This window comes from Calidris pugnax, unplaced genomic scaffold (genome assembly GCF_001431845.1).
Source record: "Calidris pugnax isolate Ruff unplaced genomic scaffold, ASM143184v1 scaffold573, whole genome shotgun sequence".
NCBI lineage: Eukaryota > Metazoa > Chordata > Aves > Charadriiformes > Scolopacidae > Calidris > Calidris pugnax.
Window position 1 is genome coordinate 129,205 of NW_015091316.1, and position 22,412 is coordinate 151,616.

The following is a 22,412-nucleotide window of genomic DNA, read 5'->3' on the forward strand; positions in this document are numbered from 1 at the left end:
CATTTGCTGCTGTTTCCTATTCTAAGTTACACGTGGACTATGATACAAGGAAGCCAGACGATGTTTAGGAATTTATTCCAATTTGAAGCCAGAAAACATTAGATTATTTGCACTTTTTGGAAAAACAAAGTCAGAAAAATCATTCTGCTTTACATCATAGTTTTAGCTTAGTTTTAAAATTATTTCCACGTTGTCTTGCTCCTCCACACGTGCCCTGGATTGCCAATGCTTTAAAACGCGTGACAGGACTGCAACGTGTATCTCAGCTGAGGTACTGCCTGCTCCCGTCTCTTTCATGCTGACTATAAAACACACATGTACTGTAACCACATGCTAGATCAGAGGGCACCTGAACTACAGGAATCAGAGCATCTCTCTCACCAAGTCTGTGACCGCAGACACGGTGAATAACAATGAAAGATCAGGGAAGGAAATAAAATACAGTCTTCTGCGTCTAGGTCGGAAGGAAAAACCAAAAAGTTGATTACAGTGAGATTTAGGTACACTGTAAAAGGCGTAGGAACAAGACAGAAATGATTTGGAATAGGAATATGGAAAGATGATAAAATAATAAAGGACAAGTTAGGAAGGAATGAGAGCTAACATATGCCAAGGGAAATTTTTGAAGAACTGCCAAAGCCATTTTTTCCCCTTAGTAATCTAATAACATTCACTCCCTTCTCCGTAGAACTGTGGGTAGGTGCGTTGTAACAGAGATACTACTGTGGTTTCTTTCTGTAATAGAGACTAAATTCTGTACAGTGAATTAAAAAAAGGGTGAACAGCTGACGAAACAGCTGAACTGTAAAGATAATTCGGAGATTGGGACTACATTAGGTGTTGAAATGGCTTATTGCATTTGCCTTTTGCCTCTGGGAACATGAGAACAAATCCTGGATTAGAGGCCCCGTGAAACTGAGCACATCCTTACTCTCATTTTGTACATGTACATATATCAGCGCTAGAGGAAACAAAATATATCCAAAGGTAGTGCAAGTTTCACAGCTTCAAAGACAAGATCATCCATTGATTTGCATCACTTTATCTTCCAACCTTCTAAAAGGACACAATTCTTTCTGCATTCCCTCTCCTATTGCTTCTGGAAAGCACGGCTGACCAGAGCTCAGAGAAAACTTTCCATTTCCCCGCCTCCCCACATGAGGACAGCCAGTCTTTGATGCCCAACAGAAGGTCCTACTCCATGTATTTTGGTGTCATTCTCAGTTCAAGCTGCCATCCCACCTTAGTTAATGTACCACTTCTTTATTCTGTTCATGATATTAACTCTGGGCACACGTGGAAGCAGACAGTGGCTCAGACCATTCTTCAGAAACACTCAAATCACTGAAAACCATCACCTCTGCAAGACCTGAACCCAAAACTTGTCACGTTAAGTGATAAGGGGATAGACAGCCTTTACTTTCCAAGCTACAAAAGTGAGACCTGACCTTTCCAATGGCAGAAGACAGACTTGGACTCAGGTTCAAAGTGGGGGGCGTTTGATTTTTTTTTTCTCCCCCCTGCCTAGACTGTGAGTTCCAGTGATGCCTGGATGTCTGCATGTGAGCAAAAGGCCACATTCAATTAGTTTAATTTCATTTTATTAAATTTAATTAACCATCTTGGCCTCACAGCTCCTGTAAACTAATGAACTAATTTCCAGTGTACCTGATCATCACAGCCAGTAAAAGTTACTGGGAGAAAGGCTACAAGCAGGTGCCTGTGGGCTTGTAGCCAGGCTGGGCTCCCAGAGAGCCACAGTTCCACTCGGCTCCTTCACAAGGAGTGTGTTTCTGCCACGTTGCCTGGCAATCACACGGGATTTCATATTTCAGAAAGCTGCCATGTAACACGATCGCCGTATATGCAGGCCACGAGAGGATTATTTTCGGAGCTGTCATCAAACGGTACAGTATCCATTGAAAGAAGGGACAGTAAAGCAGCTGTTAAACACCAGCAGTTCAGTTTGAAGGAAAGGAGAGAGAGCATAAATGCACCATCATTTCAAATTCATCCATTAGTGAAGGCAATGCAGAAAGGGTGAGGTTCTGTACAGATTAGGGAAAAGTAATGAATATGAGCAAAAGCTCTGACAGGAGGGGAACTTTCCTATTACTAGTCCATGTGACGCATCCAAAGAACAAACACGCCGCCAACACACTGTGCAGCACACATCCTGTTTGCTCGTCCCTGTGGCTTGGAATAAAAGAACATTCAGCAGAAAGAGAAGAAGAGGAGGAACCAATTCTGGTTCATGAGCACAGTTCTCATGACCTAGGAGTTCTCCCCATTGCCCTCAAATCCTCTCATTTGCAGAAGCAATTTCTCGTGATTCAGTTCCTCTTGAGATGGAGCCTTGTGTCTCTTTATTTGGTGTCTGTCCTGCTTGCACTGAAGTTACTGCAGATTTACAGACTGCAGTTACATCCAGAACCTAGCAGTTAAACCATTCTTCTGCATATTTATAGGCATGTGGTCCGGCAGTACAAATAACATGTCCGAGGAGCAACCGGCACATTGCCTGCTGAGCTTGCTGATGTGATCCTTGCTAGTCATTTGATTTCCACTTTATGCTAATCACAGACAATAATGAATATTTATAAGTTACACAAAGTCACAGACAGTCCTCAGAATCAGAGTAACTTAGCTGCTTGAGGAGGTCCAGCTGCTCCTCACTTAAGGTTGGAGTAAGCGACCTCCTGAAGTCCCTTTCTACCTGAATGCGTCTGTGAACCCAGCACCACAGAAAGCCTGCTCCACTCACCACTTTTGTGCACGCACTTGCCTATTTCTGACTCTTCTCCTATGCAGAAAATATTCTGAACTCATCTAAAAATCTCAAGACCCAATCTAAAAGCAAGCTTTTTCCTCAGCAGTCCTGGCTGAGGAAGAGGCTGAAGCAAGCCTCCTGACTAGCTCCCTCAGAAGACTCCTTATACAGCCAAGGGCAGGAGATATATCTCATAATATTCTATTCACCAATTTTTGCCCAAATCTTACAGTACAAATGGAAAAGCAGCACAAAGATATCTCTGCTGCTTAGGGGATGGCTTGCCTAGATGCTAGAGTTTCATGGGCTTTCTCAGAGATGTAAATCTGTTCAAATGAAATGTTGTAGCTCTACACTTAGCCTATGATCGATCTACTATTCGCTCTGTTCCCCTGACAATACCATCTTGGCCTCCTATAATTTCTACAGCTCTAGGGACCTCTCTTCAAAGGCTCATTCATTTTTCAGAAAATTCACCAGGGAGCTGATAGGAGAAATGGCAACAAATTGAAGGGGGAAATTCTGGGCTCACTGAAATCAGAGAAAATTTTGCTGTTACATGAATCAGGCTGGATTTCATCCATTTTCACCACTTCCAAAACAGTTCATCTACATCTTCTGTGCATATAGAAATAAAGGGTAAGATTCACAAATACAACTCATTGAAATGAAAGAGTGAAAGTTCTCAAAATACTCAGCTAGAGAAATCTTTAAGTGATCTGAACACAAAGGCAAAGGAAAATAAGAGCATGTGTAAAAGAAAAACAATATACCTCACCTCAGTAGCTGTGCTTTGGTTGGCTCCATTCTCCAGGAGATATTTCACCACTTCAATGTGGTTCTCTTGAGCTGCCATATATAAAGGAGTAAAGCCATTCTAGGAAGAACACATAAGAAAATATTGTAATGAGGAAAGAGACTATACCAAGATTAATGAACCACAAATAAATATGTGGCTAAAAATGCATTTGTGCTTTTTTAACTGAAAAGTTTTAAGTATGTAAAGTAGAAAAACTTTGTATTTTTTAACTTAATATGGCGAAGTTTAATGCCATTTAAACCCATAAAATTCTACATGCTTTCACACTCGCTTTCTTTTGACACATATTTTAAGGAAGCAATGGGCACAGTAATTATTAATACAGCTATTCCTTGCTGATAATGCTCAGGGACTGTAAAGCTGGCAATAAAGTTTTATGAAAGCTGACAGGAAAGCAAGACTTTCCTCCATTTATTACATTAACTTAACCAAAGACATCATGCCCTGGAGACCATAAAGTCCATACCTCATGACAAGCTGAGTAGAGATGACAAAGGCTTAACATACTACATCAAATTTTGCAATACATAAAACATTTCAAGTCATCAAACATAAAGGAATTCAACCTTGCAAAGTAACAACTGTGTTTCTGACCATACATTAAGCTCATCTATCATTTAATTACAAACATGCATTGAAATGTCCTAGAGTCCTTAAAAGAAGGACTGGATTATCCAGAAGCTCTGGATAATACAGTAATTAAAAAATAAAAAAATCTTCTAAGTTAATCAAACTACAGGCAAATTAATTATAAATGTAAGTCCTTTTTTTCACATTAAAATACTTAAATGCAAACAATTTTAATTAGTTACTACAAAGTCCTTACGAAAGAAAGGTATGGAAGTGAGCTGTCTGCCTGATTAATGGCTTTCTTCTAGGAGTTTTTAGGGTTGTTAAAAAGGTCTTAGAAAATGCTTTACTATTCTGTAAATTACCATGTAATATAAGAGGACATAATCACCTATACTTCTGAAAAGATTTTTCTGCTTTGGAATGGCACTTTTAGCTGGAACATAAACCATAAACCAGACTTCAAACAAAAAATTTATTTTTTTTTAATCTCTTGTGCTGTCACAATGAATGAAAACCTTGTGCTTATACTTGTGCAAATACTGTAATAACTGAGAACCTTGTTTCAGAGAAGCCAACATTATTCTTTCTAGCAAACTTGCTGTGACAACATTCTAGTAATTTCCTAATGAAATGAAATCCCATGACTATCCCGTGACTAGATAATACAGTTGATTGTAGAACTGATGTCTTTACAACCTTCCTCTGCATTTACAAATGTGGAAGACCGGTCAGGCATTTAATATTATTTATGTCATTTATGTTGTGTATGTCATGTGAGGCATGTTGTATATGTTGTAGAAAGTCTTTTAATACAGCTTGCATAATATTCTGGTACTTCCATCTTGGGACATATAATTAAAAAATGGCACCCGGAGAACAGTTACCAGCAGCTCAATGCCAAAACCATGGGATGTACTTTGAGTGGATTTGCACAGGGGTCCGTTTTTGGCAAGTATTATCCAATATTCTCAGTAATGACCTGAAGGATGGAATAGAGTGCTCTTATTACAGTTACAGACAGCGTGAACAAGACGGTCTGCAAGAACACCACACAACAGGATCATCATTTGAAAGGTTTCTGTTACCTTGGAGAAAAGAGCTGGAAATGTAATTTAGTAAGGACAAATACAAGTATCTCCACGGTGGCAGGAAAAACAAATTATGCAAACAGGGAATGAAGAGTTAGAGAAGAATTTTGCAGAAAAGGACCTGAAGGTCACAGTGGTTTACCAGAGGACGCTGGTCAATGAGCTCATTCTGCTGTAATAAAGACAATTGTTGCACTGATGAAAAATATCTCTCTCTAGGGAAGCTATTTTTCTTTGAGAAAAGACTAGTAATTAGTGTTGTTCTGTCTGGAAAGGGAAAACTGAAGGAAAACAAGATAACAGTCTTTAAAGAGGAGGGTAAAGGTCTGTTCTGCATGCTCACAATGACTAAAACAAATAGAAAAGTGCATAGATTACTAAGGTTGCTGGAGAGAAAATTCAGGTTAGACATCAAGGAAAGCCTCTTAGCAGCAAGGTCAGCCCGCATCGCATTTTGACGGGCAGCTTCCCTCCTCCCAAATCCTCCCCGCTAAAACCAAGCAGCAAACTGGAAGCACAAACTAGGCAAACCAGCCAGGCTCTGCCAGGTCCACCCTGGGGCTGGGAGGGTGCTGGTCTGGCTGCTCCTGGGCCAACTCTTTAACGAGGGGAGATAAGAGATCTCATCCCAGCGAAAAACAAAGGAAAGCTGTTCAGCGTGTAATTAGGAAGGCGCAGAAGGGCAGGGGGTTGCCGGGCATGGGGACTGGGCTGGCAGTGGGAATTGGGAACAGATTGGTTTGCTTTCGATTGCACTCGTAGAGAATAGCAGAGAGAAAACTGCAGGGTTGGCTCAGTGTTTCGGCTTTCCTTCCCACGCCGGAAAGAAACAACATGGCAACCTATTAGGTATAACTAATAGTAATTTTCCACCCACCTCATCAGCATTTTAATATTAATGTCTAATGTAGTAGCTTTTTAAATGGTAATACCTGCCACTTGTAAAATCCTTCTAGCACAGAACATTATGTGGATAAATACAAGGATTATTAGGTTAACAGTTGGACTTGATGATCTTAAACGTCTCTTCCAACCTAAACCATTTTATGATTCTGAGCATCACACTGACTAGTATAAATTTGGGGAATATGAGAATTTTCAAGCCAGAGTAAATCAATTTGCTTAAAAGCTTTAAAGAATCTTATTTTTTTTTAATCAACTCAAGTCCCTAGGTTCTGGAACAGGATCAGGATAATAAATCCTGGATTAGGAGGCCATAAACAACACATATATGACTTCATGATCATTTAGTACCACGCAGAGATCCAGAAGAGTGCCCATTATATCAAGGATATCCCCCTCATGTGCTAGAATTGTACCTGAAACTACAGCAATCAAGGGTAAGGAAACTCTTGCACATAAAATCATAGCCTTTTTTTTTTTCCCCAAGCTTTATTTATAGTTTAAAACTACTGTATATATTTTCCTAAAATCTGGTTTATTTAGAAATTGCAACAGCATGCCAAAGTCTATATGCAAAACTGTCTATACCAGACACACTGAAAAAGTTTCCCCTGAATTTCTCCCCACGGCAAGGTCAAGTGTGACTTTTTTTCCCACTGGCAGGGTGAAGTCTGCTTTCTCAGTGTGGAACTGGTTTCAGAGCTTCTAATTGCAGTGTTCCTGACCTCCACACTCCTGGCTCTCAGACAGACAGCTTCTATTTTAGGATTCCCAACGTTACTGCTCTCCTCAGAATAACTCTGCCCAGTGGGATCACCTGGGAGCCCTGCTGGAGCTCTTCCTCCTCCTTTGCCCACAGGACCTCTGGGCTTCCATGCCTCCTCCCCATTCTGCACGGTTTCTATGATGTGAGTGTCTGTCTGTATTCTATACAGCAAGTTTCCATCTCTCTCAGCCACTCCTGCTGTTAAATGGAAATGTCCACAATAAAAGAATAGCCTTCTCTTTGTTTCCTTTACTTCTACCAATCTAAAACCCCCTTCCCAGTTTCTCATTTTTAAGCTTCAGGGAGTTATGTGCCAATACTTGGTTTCTCTCTTTTGCTTTTAGAGATATTTCAAAGCCCAAGATCTCAGATCTTTGTGAATTGAAGAAAACATGTTTGCCCTAGGCTTTTGTTTCGCTACCTGAAAGTGTCTTCTACTGAATCCATGACATTCTGGTTAATGATTTTCCGTGGACGTATTGCAAAGGAGACTGACCTCTCCCCTCACTGTTTTAGCACGTGGAATGGGATACATGGGCTTATTGGGCCAATGGTGAGGAATCTTTATTTCGATAAATTTTCCTTCAGTTTATGATCCCATACTGTATAAACACCATCCAGAATTAAAGTAAAAATACTGACTGTGGCATAAAATGTGACCTGGAAAAGAAGAAATACACTTTATTTTGCTTTTTCTGAAACCGGTCTCTGTAATTATGTTACGTCTGTATGTTACGATTTAGTGCATCATCTGAAAAATAGAAATAAATTCTGTAATGATATATAACATTTATTTTCAAACAATGATTTCATCAGAGTATTTGTAGTGAGGAGAGAGTACTCAGATTTCATTATCTTTATAAATGTATACTGCAAGATGTTTACTGCTAAAATATAAAGTTATAATGAGAAATTAACACTAAACAAATAGAGTATATTTCATACTCCATTCTTTCTACTACATTCACTGATTTACTTGCTAATTTGAGAAAATGAGTAGCTCTCAATGATTCTTCAAGCTATTAATGCAAATTGGCAAGTCTATATATGACTCAGAATTTGTATCATTAAATTTTGCCCAAGCCCTAATGAAGAACACAGTCTGAAGAAGCAGAGGGATTATTAGAGCATTTAGGCAGCCATACAAACAGTTATATAGCTTGGTTGAGCTTTATTTTATGGCAGGCTTTCAAGAAACCATACTCTTAGCGTGCGGTACCAAACGATCAGAAGCACACATCTTCCAAACTTTAGTAGTCAGTGCATTTGAATGACTCGCCTACCCGTGCTTGTCCATGAAGGCGTGGCCTTTAGTGTCTATATACCTACAGTAGCTGTATACCATATATCCATGGAATTGTCTAGGTTGGAAGGGACCTTTAATATCATCGAGTCCAACCATTAACCCAACACTGCCAAAAACCACCACTAAATAATGTCGTTAAGCATCACGTCTACCCTTCAGGGATGGCAATTCTGCCACTTCCCTGGGAAGCCCATATACATCTCTCTATATTCATACTTAAAAGGAAAAGAGACAATACAGATATATTATCTTGTCCCTCACTTTGCCTCTTTTAAAATGACACTATTTTAAAATTAAATAGCTATTGTAAACCCCCAAAAACGTATCTGTTCTGTCTAAAGGGCCTCCTGGAACTCTTTAAGACTGTATTAGAAGATCACTGAGATTACCAGGGAAGACTAGACAACTGACATCTAATGCAATTGTTTACATACAGCAAATGGTCATTCCTATTTACTCTTCAAGATGTAATTACCAGTCAGGAGATCAATGCAATCAGTGGATTGCCTAACCCAGACTAGTTGCCTCCTCTGCCTCTCCAACTTACTGCATGGGTTTTTGGTTTGGCATTTTGGTAGCCTTTCCCCCCGCAATTTTGCTTCATATCAAGGAAACAACAAAGTTATTTTCTCAAGGTCACAAACTAAAACCAAATTAATTAGGCTTTTTCTGCAACCTTTACAGCAAATTTGCAACTGCACTTCTCAAGCAACATTCAGAGAAGATTCTGTGCACAAAATACTGTCCATATAAAAGCTTGTTTTCCTTTGGGTCACTCTAGAGCTTTCTTCATACAACCCAGGACTTAACATGAACTGGGAGAAGCCTTTGTGAAATTGCTCTCCTTCCTCCCCATGCCTCCTCTTTGTACTTGTTAGAATCTAAGCCAGCCCCAAAAAGGAACAGATATTGGCACAAAGGATGAGATAAGAATGAGACAAGGGTGAGACAAGCTTAGGTTAGTCATGAAATAGCTCACTCAGAAGAAATCTGCTGATTTATGGCCATGAGTTAATATATCATTGTACGCAGTAAGATCATGATCGTTTCTGGGGCTGTTAAGTTCAATAACTGTTTGAGGATTTCTTTAATTCTCTTCAGAGTATTCTTCAATATCAACAAGAATGGTAAGTTCTTGATTTAAATATTTATTCAGCAACACACAGTTCATCTCCCTGTTTTCCCCATTTATCCACTGAATTAGCCTAAATCAGTGACAGTTCACTTTAACAATTAAAAGAAGGTAACTCTACCTTCACTCCCTGTTTCCCTTTATCTCAGTCTGCGGTTATCTCCACAGGAGAGGAAAGAACCACTCTAGTAAAGACTATTCTCTCTCAAATAGGACAATGTTACGCAGGGATGGAAGAGGACCAGAGGCAATGGACACAAACTGAAATGTGGAAGGGGCCCTGCGAATGGCAGGAAACACTTTTTTACTGTGATCAAGCACTGGCACAGGTCGCCCAGGGACGTGGTGGAGTCTCTATCCTTGGAGATATTCAAAATCCACCTGGACATGGTCCTGGGCAGCCTGCTGTGGGTGGCCCTACTTGAGAAGTGGGGTTGGACAAGATGACCTCCAGAAGGCCCTTCGAACTTCAGTCATTCTGTGATTCAGTGAAAAATCCTCTAACAATCCAAATAATTAATTAATTTTAATCAGTGAAATATGGGAGTTACAAATAAATGTAACCCTTCAAGCTAAATTGAGAACACACATCTTGATCAACAACAGAATCAACAATATCACAATTCTGGGAACTTTGTTGAACGTTATGCTTAGAGCATTATTTTCAGCCACTCTAAAAATAGACTCTTCGTAAGAGGATTTTATCTTAGCAGGAGAGATTCTCTGCCTAAAAGGGTGAATTAAGGATAGATCAAGGTACCTACTTGAATTTTTTAAGTCTCTTTTTTTTTTTTTTTTGTTAGCTTTTGTCAAAATCTGGAAGCTTTATATACCAAGTAACTTTACCAGTTTTTCACATTCCACTTTCTTCTCCATTAAAATACATGTTCCATAAAACAATCGTATAATCCTTTTATTTTTTCCCCAAGAAAAAAATCTCAGAAATATTTGGACTACTACAATTATATATTTATATTCAAGCAAATATACGTTTGTCAAATTTGTGAAAATATGACAAAGGGAATTCGCAGCATTTAATTTTAAGTTGCCAAATTTAAGGTGCCTAAGGAAGCTCATTTTGCCATACAGCCAAGGGAAAGCACTCTACTCCAAAGAAAGACTGAGAATATCCAAATCAAGACCTCATCTTCCTCAACTGACAGTTTAAGCAGCATGAAATTCAGAATGCAAAGGAAAGAAGGAAACTACCCTTTATTACACCTATAATACAGAGGATTAGAAATAACATGTTTAAAATCAGAACTGGAACTCTAAATATTGATTAACTGTATAATACTATATACATTAAAAAACCATTTCAGATTTATTTTTTAATAAAAAACTGTATTTAAACTGGTTTATTTTAGCAGGCTTTCACAAACTGAAAACAACTACAACTCCTGGAAAACTATTGCATTTTTTTCTCCAGCGAGAAAGGCCTTCCGAGCATTCAGATCAATGCTGCTGAGGTGCCACACACAATACCTTCATATTGCTTGATTTTATCTTTAAATACTTTACCATAAGAAAATCTATTTGTGTAAAATGTACCACTGCGATACTCAGAAGACAGTTTGGTATTCATCTATATGTCCTCCTTGGGACACGGAGTTTGATTCCACTTCTACTGTAAGAAGCAGTGCTGAACCAACACTAGTACAAAAAACATGTTATGCCTTTGAGAAACATAACTAAATTCAAGAATCTTTCCTTTTCTCCTGAGAGAAATTATTTGCTCCAGCTTCACATCTGGCTCAGCCTTGAGAGACTGAGGAAAGAAGTGCACTCTGTTCTCCTCTTGTCCTCCTGCCCCTATGATGGCACTGATGGCACATTCATGGGGGCAATTTTCCTGTTGTCCTACATATATCCACATTGGGAGAAAGTGAGACTCACTAAAACCAACTTCTGGATGCATCCACAACCAGATAAATTAAATACTGTGGATTTCTAGTATTGATGAAAGCACCTTATGTTTTCTGACCACACTCTTTCCTTTACATTACAAAATGAGCAGCACGTTAGTATATATTCATTTTTCTGGGGTATCCTTTCCTTTTATAACATAGCTGGAAAGTGCTAGTAAAAAGGATGACACACAGATTAGATGTAAGCATTTACGAGCATAGAATGATGATGAATAGAGCACAGAATGAACACAAAATGGCAACAAAGATGATCTGAGGGCTGGAGCACCTCTGCTGTCTGGACAGATGGACAGAGTTGGGGCTGTTCAGGCTGGGGTGGTGAGACACTGGAACAGGTTGCCCAGAGATGCTGTAGATACCCCATCCCTGGAGGTGTTCAAGGCCAGGCTGGATGGGGCTTTGAGCAACCTGCTCTAGTGGGAGGTGTCCTCGCCCATGGCAGGGGGGGTGGAACACAAAGAATTTAAGGTCCCTTCCAACACTATCTATTCTGTGATTCTATGATGGCTATTCGATGTGAAGAGGCACATCTGTAAGGGCACAGGAGAGCTACTGGATTCCGACCCCCTGTAAAATTGCCCAACAAGTGTCAGCTGATCATCTAGGTGACAACCCTTACATTCATTACACGCCATAGACACTGAAGCTCACAGGGTCCCATAGACTGTAAAGATTAAAGCTGAGAAAAGCATTTAGGAAAAAGGCCAGAATTACTGGATTTAGGGAGGCAGGTGATTCTACTTTAGCATACCAAACAGTTAAACAAACAAAAAAGAAGAAATATTATTTAACGTTTTTGAGATGACAAATCATAAAACTAATTTTGCAATAAATAAATTTTAAAAATGCAGTGAGACAGAAGCCTACACCGAAAATAGTACCACCCCTTCAGCTGTCTCACTAATTCTCTAGTAATATAAATAGTATTTCCACTCTATACTTACACCACTGCAATAATTATAAAGCCTATGGATAAACGATGTTGTCTGGGTTTGCAATGAACTCGCTAAGTTCATTCATGAGAGATCACAGAGAACTCCAACTGTAGCACTATGTGTATGACACCTGCTGCCTCACCGTTACAAGAACCCCTCCCTTGGGAAGCCTATTTTACTGTAAGCCACTTCCTAGCTCAGATGCCAAATTTAAAGAGCACAAACATTCTAATTTTAGCAGCTTCAAATATCACGATTTTCTCTGCAAGAACAGCAAAGCAACAGCAGAGCCCACAAACACAGCCAGGCAGAAATCAAGATGTTCTGTGCCTCGGAAATGTCATTTTCACAAAGAGCAAACCTGTAATAGAAACTGAGCTGATGGAAAATAATGGGAAGGGAAGAGAAGAGATCAGCCATGCACAAGAAAACGTAACCTTGATGCTGGGCATGGGTTAGGGCCCAAAAGCTTAGCCGGGGCAATGTCTCACATTTGAATTCTGGGCAGTCATCCAAAGCAGCATTTGGGGTTTGCCTTCCAAACATGGTAAAGGAAATTTCAGGACTGAAAACAAGCACTTCTTTTATGTATATGATTGAGGGCTAGAAGGAAGACAATATTGCACTAAAATGATAAATAAAATGTGTGTGTTTATTTAGTTGTGACTTCATTATATCCACACTTCCATAAACCTATGTGCATAACATTGCCACTGCCCAGTTCTTCTCGCTGCAGATTGTGTCACTACAGCAGGGGTGAAACGGGACATGTTGGTCCCATGAGCCCCTACCCTGCCAGCTGGCATGTTGGTTTACTGCAGGCTCCTAAAGTTTATGCATTTTAACAGTAAAAATTAGAGGTCATGTGTCACATTATTAGCTGAAAAAAACCCCACTATTTGTTTAAATCAAAATCTTTCAACCTGACCATTGGTCCCTTTATAGCACTTAAACAGAGACTGCAAGTTAATGAAATAGACTAAGACACAGGTTGTAAATATTTTCAGCTTGTTTCCAGTCTTTGTTGGTTAAGATCCTGACACGCTCAGTTCTTTTACGGCCGCAGCTGGGATCGCAGAGACAGACGTCAAACTGGCTCAGGGCCCTTCTTTGCTCTTCAAAAGCTCCTGACCCTCCAAGCAGGATTTGAGGGAGAGCCAACCCGTCCCATATCTCCCCATCACCACACTACTGCTTCTGCAGGTGACACCACAAACTGGGCACCCTCATATAGGGTTGTTTTTCCTTTAACTGTATGAATTATTTAGGGAAACGGGAAAGTCTCACATGAATGCGCTGTTATTAACAATCATTATCTTATGTTTCCACTCTGTTATCCTGTATTCTGTGTCAATCTAAGCACCGCTTCAGTCGTGCACAGAAAGGCTTCCCACTCAACTCTACTTCCATGGTTGTCTGAGATCAGACTTCAAGATCAGGAATAAGGGTTGTTTACCATTAATTTATCATTAATCACCTTAAGAGACAGGCAGGCAGCTGAAACTTGGACTAGTTTAGGGATTTAGGGCAGGATGAATAAATATATCTGTTCTTTCAGTGTTCTTAATGTATTACTTTTGTTTACATCTCTCAAAATCCATACAATTCTCCAGAAGGCATTTCTTTCTTTTTTTTTTTCCCCCTCCAGTAAGGAGATAACAGGCCTGATCCTTTATTACATTAGCAATGATGAAATGCAGCTAAATGACTCCTCTTGATATATAGCAGCTAAAAAGCCAGTGTTCTAAATATACTGATATAAAAGCAGAAAGCCCAGTTGGTGGAATTAAAACCTTTTGTCATAATGGAGTAGCAAATACTCTGCAAAATATGCTCCATTCTGAAGGTAAGATTATCTTTACAAACCATGGGGAAGGCGCTTTCTGACAAAGCAAATCCTAGGGCATCCTGAGTGAGACAAGCTGATCACTTCTCTGAGAATCACGTAAATCCTCCCTTTGCTTTTGTGGCAACACTGAATATGGACATTCAACAAGCTCTTTTATCGCTCATTTTTGGGAAAGCATATTGAGGCTGGAAGCTTTGTGCTGCTCCAAGGATTCCTTCAGATTTGATGAATAGTCAGGATAAGAATGCCCTAGCAGCCACTGTGGCATCATGTATGTGTTGAGACAGAAAGTGGGAACCATAATGGGGGCAAATTTAAACAAAAATATTTCTTGACTAATGTGTTTGCAATGAGCTTAGAGCAGGATATAGAGGAAAGGAAACCAGAGGGCTTTTAAATAACAAGATCAGCTGGGGGGAGGACTGATTTATCTAATCCTTGCTTTCTGTATCTGGGTCACTTTAAATAATCCGATGATTAAAAGGTAGCTCCTCCTTTCGTGAGGGCCCCTAGATGAAGGCATGGTCAAAGCACATCAGCAGCAGCTGCTGGGGAACATGTTCTGTTCCAAACCCCGCTGCAGAAATTTTAAAATTGAAGGGAATAATTTCTTTCTTAGATGACTCCAGGATTTGATAGTTCCCTTACAGTTACAGAACAGGAAAGAATTCTATTTCTTCATTTTGTCTTTTACTTTTCAGCTCTTTGTACCTCAATCACTTGACATTTGTCAAATCACCTCATCCAGGAGGTGCAACTCATTCTGCAAGGTCAGAACAGCTCAGTATCCTTGCTTCAGGGACAGTCTACAGGGAGACTCAGTTACTAAGATTATAGAATGATTAGAGTTGGAAGGGACCTTAAAAATCATCTCGTTCCAACCCCCCTGCCATGGGCAGGGACACCTCCCAACTAGACCAGGTTGCTCAAAGCCCCATCCAGCCTGGCCTTGAACACTTCCAGGGGTGTGTTATTATTGCAGTTGGGATATTATCACATTTGGCAGGCTAATATTCCAGTTAACAGACATCTCTGATTGCCTATACATGAGTCAGATGAGTCTTAATTTGACTTTAAGAGAAAGTAATAGAGGCAAACAGAATCAATTTATCAAACAATTATCAATTAGAAGTGTTGGATTAACTAAACCCAGTGATGGTTCTTCCAACTTGGAAAAAAAATCAATAATTAGCATAAGAACTCCTAATACGTCATAGAAGCAGACACTCCTTAAAAAGAAAATTACAAAAAAAGAATTACTGTGCTAATGCATAAGTAACAACTAAGAATAGGTTTGGGGTAAAGAAGTGATCCAGCTGTGACAGGAGAATACCACTGGGCTCCGTGAAAGAGTGTGTTGGGTGGGTGGATGTGTGTGAGAGAGAGACAGTGACGAGTGGCCAACACCACTTCCATGGTTCCGCATTATGAAACATGTCAATGTCCCATGAGTTCCCCATTGAAATTCAGAAGTACCCAGAGGATCACCCACACAAGTGAACACATACCTCAAAAGATTACAGTATTCCATGGGATGACCTTGTTCTGTGCTGCAAGGAAACCTTACCAAAGCTGCAAGGAATAGCCTGGACCAACCCCAGGAGATCTGTTACCCACTTTACACTATAGTTTGCACCATCCAGTCCCCAGGTAAGATTTTATATTATCAATGAGAGCAGTTTGGTCAGATCTATACATGACCAAAAATCATGGTCAAATCAAGAAAAGAAATTGAAGAAATTGATTTTTTATTTGATGACACATATCTAGATCTGTTTTCTGAACATCAGCAGAGTCAACCAAGTGAATGGTTTATAGATGCTCATTATATAGATATATTTTCTCCAGCAATGCTTGTAGCAAAAGACAATTCTTATTGAGCCAAACAGTTGCACACTTGCCAAATTCTAGGTGGAGGCATGCCAAAAAAGGACCAGCAACTTCTAGATCTCTCTGGCCATTTCTGGGTGTGCCCTCATTTCAGCATTTGCCTGAAACATACTCAAGGAAGATGTCAGCTCTCAAATGATATGCATGCAGGTGAAAGTGGAGTCATTCAATTAGTAATCACTGTGCAATTAGGCTTTGTATCAAAATAGAAATTACTTTTCTAAAAATAGCAGTGACGACTTACTAGCTCAAAAGGAACAGACTTTTTGAAAGAGGAAGATGAACAAAATAACAGCTCTGAAGGCCAACATGAAACTGAAGGGCAAAGCAAAGTAATCTAATAGAGAAACAAAATCCATAAAATCAAAGTCCCGAATGCCTTACAGTCTCAGATAGCACAGATGGGGTTTGTAATCTCAGCAGTTACATTGCTTTTAATAGCATTTTCTGAGATAACTCTGTTATTTCATCGTTGGAAGGAACAGGGAAATCAGTGTGGTGTTTCAGATGTCACCGGTTGAAAGTTCTGATAAAGGCCAGTGGTTTTATGCAATTTAATGGAGAAAGGAAAGGAAAAACAATAAATTGAACAAGCTGGAGTTAAGAATACTCTTTTATCCATCAGTTTATCATCAATGAAGAAATTTTATCACTATGGCAAATTTTCGTCACTGGAAATGAGAATGACCTTGACAGATACTAGGTTCTGTAAAGAGGAAGTTATGGAGCAACCTGAGTAACTGCACTGGCGTTAAATCCCTACCAGCAAATGGCATTTAGCAGGGGCCTAAAAAAAATAAAGTGTGAAATAACAGAAATACCAAGAAGAGGATGTAATATACCCTCAATATCAACAACTGTTCATAAAAATATTTAAGAGTAACAATACAGCATCTGTTTTTAAAAATGGAATTGAGAGAAAAAGAAACTGAGCATTTCAGTCATAATTTCTCACTTTTAAATTCAGTTACATTTAATGTGTATCTTTGTTCATTTCTGACTTTCTCAATTAAGCTCTTTCCTGATACTTTTTTTCTCTTTGCCTTTTCATCAATTACATACTACCTGACAAAAAAACTTAGTATTTAATTATTCAGACATATTCTGTTCAGTCATTCTCTTTTCCTTTTTCTATATAACTTCATATTTTTGGGTTTTGACCAGCTGTAGTTAGGTAGCCTTGAATCTTTCTTGATCGTTTACCATAAATCAAGTGTCTATTCTTTATTACTTTTGTTGTTTCTGTTTTTCTTACCTCTTTTTTCCTAATTAACTTATTTTTTATGACACACGTGATTCTTGAGCAAGTCAATACAATCTGGAGTAGAAAGGCAGCATTCATTATCCTCGTTCTATTCATGGGGCACAGAGAAACTACTTTTTTATTTAATCTTCCAAGGGAAGGCTCTGGCAAATCAATATTGGAACCAAATTATTATGAGTCTGCTCAGAGCCATGACTAAAAAATATATATGCTTTCCACCCATCACATAGGCAACATATTCATATCCATATTCATGAGCCTCTGAACATCTCCTTCTGCCTGAAGCAGCTACGATCCATGTCTTCTGGAAAAGCACAGCAGGCCAGAAAGACACAACCCAAGGGCCTCCACAGCTGGATCATGTTGCACTGAGGACTCACTCTCCCATTCAAGTCAACAGGACATGTTAAATTCAAACAATGTGGCACAGATCCAGGGCATATATATCACAGGAGTTTGAATTCATCCTGTCTGGATGCAACCAGTGAGCAGTACCGTGGAAAAAATGTTCTCCATCAGATTCATTCAATTAATTCAAGTAGCAAATGCCTGTTAATAGGTCTGTGTATAGTACACAGAACATCCAGTGCTAACAATAAATGTGTTTAAAACTAGAATACTGTATAAAATAATACTTGTGAAAACAATTTCCAATTCTGGTAGGATTTTTTTTTTTTTTTTATTTAGAAAACTTCATTTATTTTTCCAGCATAAGGAATTTTTGAGGGATAATGCTTCATGGAAGTATAATTTTTACAATTATTTCTCTTACCATGCTAAAAATCCTAACATTAAAGACATTACTTTATCTTCTTATACACATGAAAATGCTGATAAATTCATAAATTAAAACTTATCATAAAGAATTCATCCAGTCAGGTCATTATGAAAGGAGTTTGTTAAATTTTTAGGCAATGGAGTGACAACATTTCTTATCTTTAATGGAAGTACACCATCGGGAGGAGTTGGCCATAAGTTGACCTGAGAGAGCCCTTTAGCAGTCACTTTGGGGCAAAAAGCATAATCAAGAAAATATTTTTTAAAAAGATCTTGGAGTCAGGCAGCTTAAAGATCTTTTCAATTTCTCTCTCGTCTTAAAACATAATGAAAGTACAGACAAACCTATTAATTTTATAAACCTATTCATTCATCTCCTGCTCTCTACTTACTTTACACTGTCCATCATAAGTTTGTAACGTCAAACAGCATAAAACCCTCCACATCCCAGTTTCCCAGGTCTAGGCAAGCAAGATGTGCAGTTAGTCAGACTTAGGATGGACTCTGACAAATAAAGACCTTTTACAAACTTGTCTGTGTTCCTAATGATCAGGGAACTCATTTCAGGAGAGGACGGAGAAGAGCATCTCCCACCGGCCCAGCTTCTTGAAACTGTCTTTAACCAAGGTAGTTGCTTGTTACACTGTTAAATAAGATCACTCTCTTCTTGCTTTTCTCATGTACGCCAGTAAGATTAAGCTAAGGGCCATTATCTTGCCTATAGACAGTAAGCACTAGGCAAATTTAATTTGAAATTAATCTACCCCTGAAGCATGACTTGTTTTTCTCATCGTCTTAGCTTACACCATTACTGCAAAAATGGTATTCATGGTCATTGAATGACGCACTAGGACTCAATTTGAACACTATTAGTTAGCTCGATGATTTACTTTAAGAATGTCATAAGCTTACTAGATGCTTTAGAAAGATGCGGTTTCTTTATCATAGTCCTTGTCTCTACCATCTGTTCAGTTCTTCAGAGCTACAGATAGTTGCCAGAGTTAAGGTAGCATTTACAAACATTAATCAAATCATTTATTTGGTAAAATCTTCCTAATCCTAAACAGAGGAAATAATAGGTATTTCCAATAAGTGCTAGGATAACTTGGTCAATAGATCTGTTTTGCTAATACCACGTCTGTCCCTGGAGACAGGGAGAGTTAGCTTGGAAAACAAACAAATCTGGCTAGTTTGTGGTGTGTTGTTCACTGCAAATCTAGCACATGTTGTTTACAGCTCTGAAATCACTTCACTCTGAAATCAGGCAGCAGGCAGCTGCCTCTGCAGCCTCGCCCAAGCCAGGGAGAGAAGAACTGGCCGTCGCGTAGTCTGCAAAATCACCACCTTCTCTGATATGTTTTTAACGAGCAGACAAGCTTCACGTCGGTGGAAATAACAGTGCTGTTTTTACAGTTGGTTTGCCTGCCAGGACAAGGTGGATTTCCCCCATTCAAATGTACATTCCAAACTTTTGATTTAAATTCTTTGTGATCACATAAAGAATGAGTTCAGAAGCATGGAGTTAGTTATCTGCAAATTTTTAGCCAACAAATAACCATGAAAAGCAACTGTAAGAATCAAGTCCTTGAGAAATTAATCAAAATTCAACTCAAACATCTGATGTAATATTTCTACACTTTGAAAAATTTCTGAAACAATTTATTAAAGCACATTAGGAATTCTGAAAATACTTCAGCCAACAACAATGTGAGTTCCTGTATCACACAATGAGTATATAATGACTTCAATTTGCTACTTACTTTTATTCTACTTACCAGTGAATGCTATGGAAGCCTCAATTTGATTGATTTGTCAGGTTTGGATGTTTGGAATCACTGCTTAACATCTCAGATCTATGTTACAAAATCTCACCAAATAACTTTTAGAAGACAGAAGAGAAAATAGCATCATACCTGAGATTGTGCATTAATATTGGCTCCTTCCTTAACCAGAACTTTGACAACTTCAGCTTGTCCTGCTAGGGATGCAATGTGCAGGGCTGTGTTCCCTTTCTGTTAGGTAGGGAAAAAATGAAAGACATTACCCTTTCTTCAGGGACAATTCCAACCAGCAGTTCTTTATAACATTCATTTTTTGAGTACAATTTCACCTTACTGTTCCATGCTGCTCCACAGCCATCACTGAGGATAGAACTGGTGGTTGCAGCCATTAAGACTTCTTGAGTGGTTCTATAACACTAACATCCTAACACAACTTTTGAGTGAAATTATGGAACGGGACTGAGGCATGGGACAAACTTCTAGGTAAAGTTTAGTATAGGCTAACAGGTTTTTTCATTCAGGTCCAGAGATCAAAATTTCCAGGCCGATTTCTTATCCTGGGAGCAATATTTTAAAAGCTTTAATTAAGAATCGAGGTTCATAAAACCAGAATAAAACCCCAGAGTCCTATCTAGAACCTGGTGGTTCTAACAACAGCTTCACTGAGGGGTGAATCAAAACGTTTTTGAAAGAGGAAATTTCTTTTTTTTCCCATCAGTCATGGAAAGCACAAGTTCAGCAAGAAGCTCTCTGAGTGTTAACCTCGATGGGGATGCTGTGCATCAGAAATCATAAAAACTAAGAGAGCCACAGGGACGCAGTGGTGGTATCTAAATGCAAAAGCTGAGCACAGCCAGCCAACCTGCACACTAAGAGTCAAACTTTATAAAGTTCAAGCCAACAAATCTGGCCCATCACAAGGAATTTTCCACCCATAGACAAATAACATCCTGATTGAATGTTTTGGATATATGCACATGCCTGACTGTGGGAAGGTTGAAGGCAAAACAACTTATCACACAGGTGTTTTTTCCACTGTGCCCTTGAGTGAAAAGGTTCTGGATTTGATACAGTCAATTACCAATTTTCACAGATTTGAAAAACATCTACTATTTTGAGCTTTAATAGGGACCTGCCATTGGAAATAATGAAAAATCTGTCACTGCTAAAACCTTTTAATACTTCCCCTGTAAATAGACTGTGTGAATAATAATCTTTCCCTCTTTATTTACTACCGATGAGCTTCAGCAAAAAACATAGGCTTGCAGGCCATAATAGAAATAACATTTTAAATCTCAGTGAGATATTTATATTATTACCTTATTTTGTACTTCAGTTGTTTTTTCTAAATTTCTCCAATGTATTTGGCTTTTTCTTTTTGTGAATAAACTGACAGACATGCATGAATTACCTTAGTGGCAGAATCCACAGCTGACCCTCTTTCCAATAATTCTTGTACCAGTCCCACATGGCCTTCTTTAGCCGCCAGGTGCAGAGCATTGAGTCCATTCTGTAAGCACAAGGGCCATATCAATTACAAATATCAGTTCTGAGGATACACATTCCTACCTTACCCTGGTATAAGAAGAAGATTAGTAGCTGGAATACTGTTACATCTCTTAGCTGACCGTCTGTATAAGTCAGATATTTTGGACTTGGCTATTTAAGCCAAGGCACTATGTGACAAACTTCTCCAATAACATTTTTCTCATAGCAACAAAGACATCAAAACAAACCATATTTTGCAAGTATCCATAAGAGATTCCTCTCTTTCCAATAGTTTCACATTTCCCCAAACTACTACCTTGGGTACCTCCATAGAACCCATTACTTCAAAATTTGAGTGCATATCTGCCTTCTCTTTACTGTAACTTTATCTAGCCCCACTGAGGTACTATCAACACAGAGAAATCACAGGACTTAGCCAAATTTACACAGGATGTCCCTATTCAATCATGATTATTCCAGGCTGATGTAACTGTCCTGAATGCTGGACTCTCCCTCCTGGATAGCTGGTATCAAGCAGAAAACCAAAAGCACAAGTAGACCAAAAGGGTTGCCAATTACATGTGGGTTGCAAATTATATTGGTCCTTGCCTCTGATGGTTTCTGATGAGCAAGTCTTCACTAAGCTTTGAGGTTTTGTAACCTTATTCAAAAAGGAAAAGAAAATTAATGAAATAAGAACTAGGACTTTCAAAAAAAGCAACCTAAGGAAGTTAGCATCTAAATCCTTTTCACATTAAATTGGAATAGGATAGTTTATCTCTTATAAATTCCAGCCACGGAAACTGTATCTTCCTCTTCCTAGTATCTTTGTTCCACCCAAGGGAAAAATATAAAATGACAGTCTATTGCAACTGAATTGCCAACCTATCTTTCACAATCCTACAGTATTTTTCATGGTACATCAGTCAGGTGACAGCAACAGATACTGCCACAGCCCTCGAGCATTCTCCTGTTTTCCATATTGCAAGCATCCTGAGCCATACTCAGGTATTTGAGCAACTTGCAGCAAGTTGAGTGCTGTGTAATTTTTGTGGCTTCACTTGTCTCTAAGCAGTTCACAGTCATCTAAATTGTGAAATAAACAAGCAGCTTTCTGCTCTTTTATTTGTCCATTCACAGAG

General features: G+C 38.9%; 1 protein-coding gene across 3 annotated transcripts in view; it reads right to left on the bottom strand.

Annotated features, from left to right (window-relative positions):
• Positions 1–22,412, bottom strand: part of ANK2 (ankyrin 2, neuronal) — a 239,084-nt gene that overhangs the window by 116,919 nt on the left and 99,753 nt on the right. For all 3 annotated transcript variants that reach the window (XM_014960906.1, XM_014960907.1, XM_014960908.1), the window contains exons 3-5: positions 21,194–21,292; positions 19,915–20,013; positions 3,549–3,647 (exon numbers count right to left, since the gene is read on the bottom strand). In XM_014960906.1, coding sequence (XP_014816392.1) covers positions 3,549–3,647; positions 19,915–20,013; positions 21,194–21,292 — 297 coding nt within the window. The remainder of the gene's footprint in view (positions 1–3,548; positions 3,648–19,914; positions 20,014–21,193; positions 21,293–22,412) is intronic.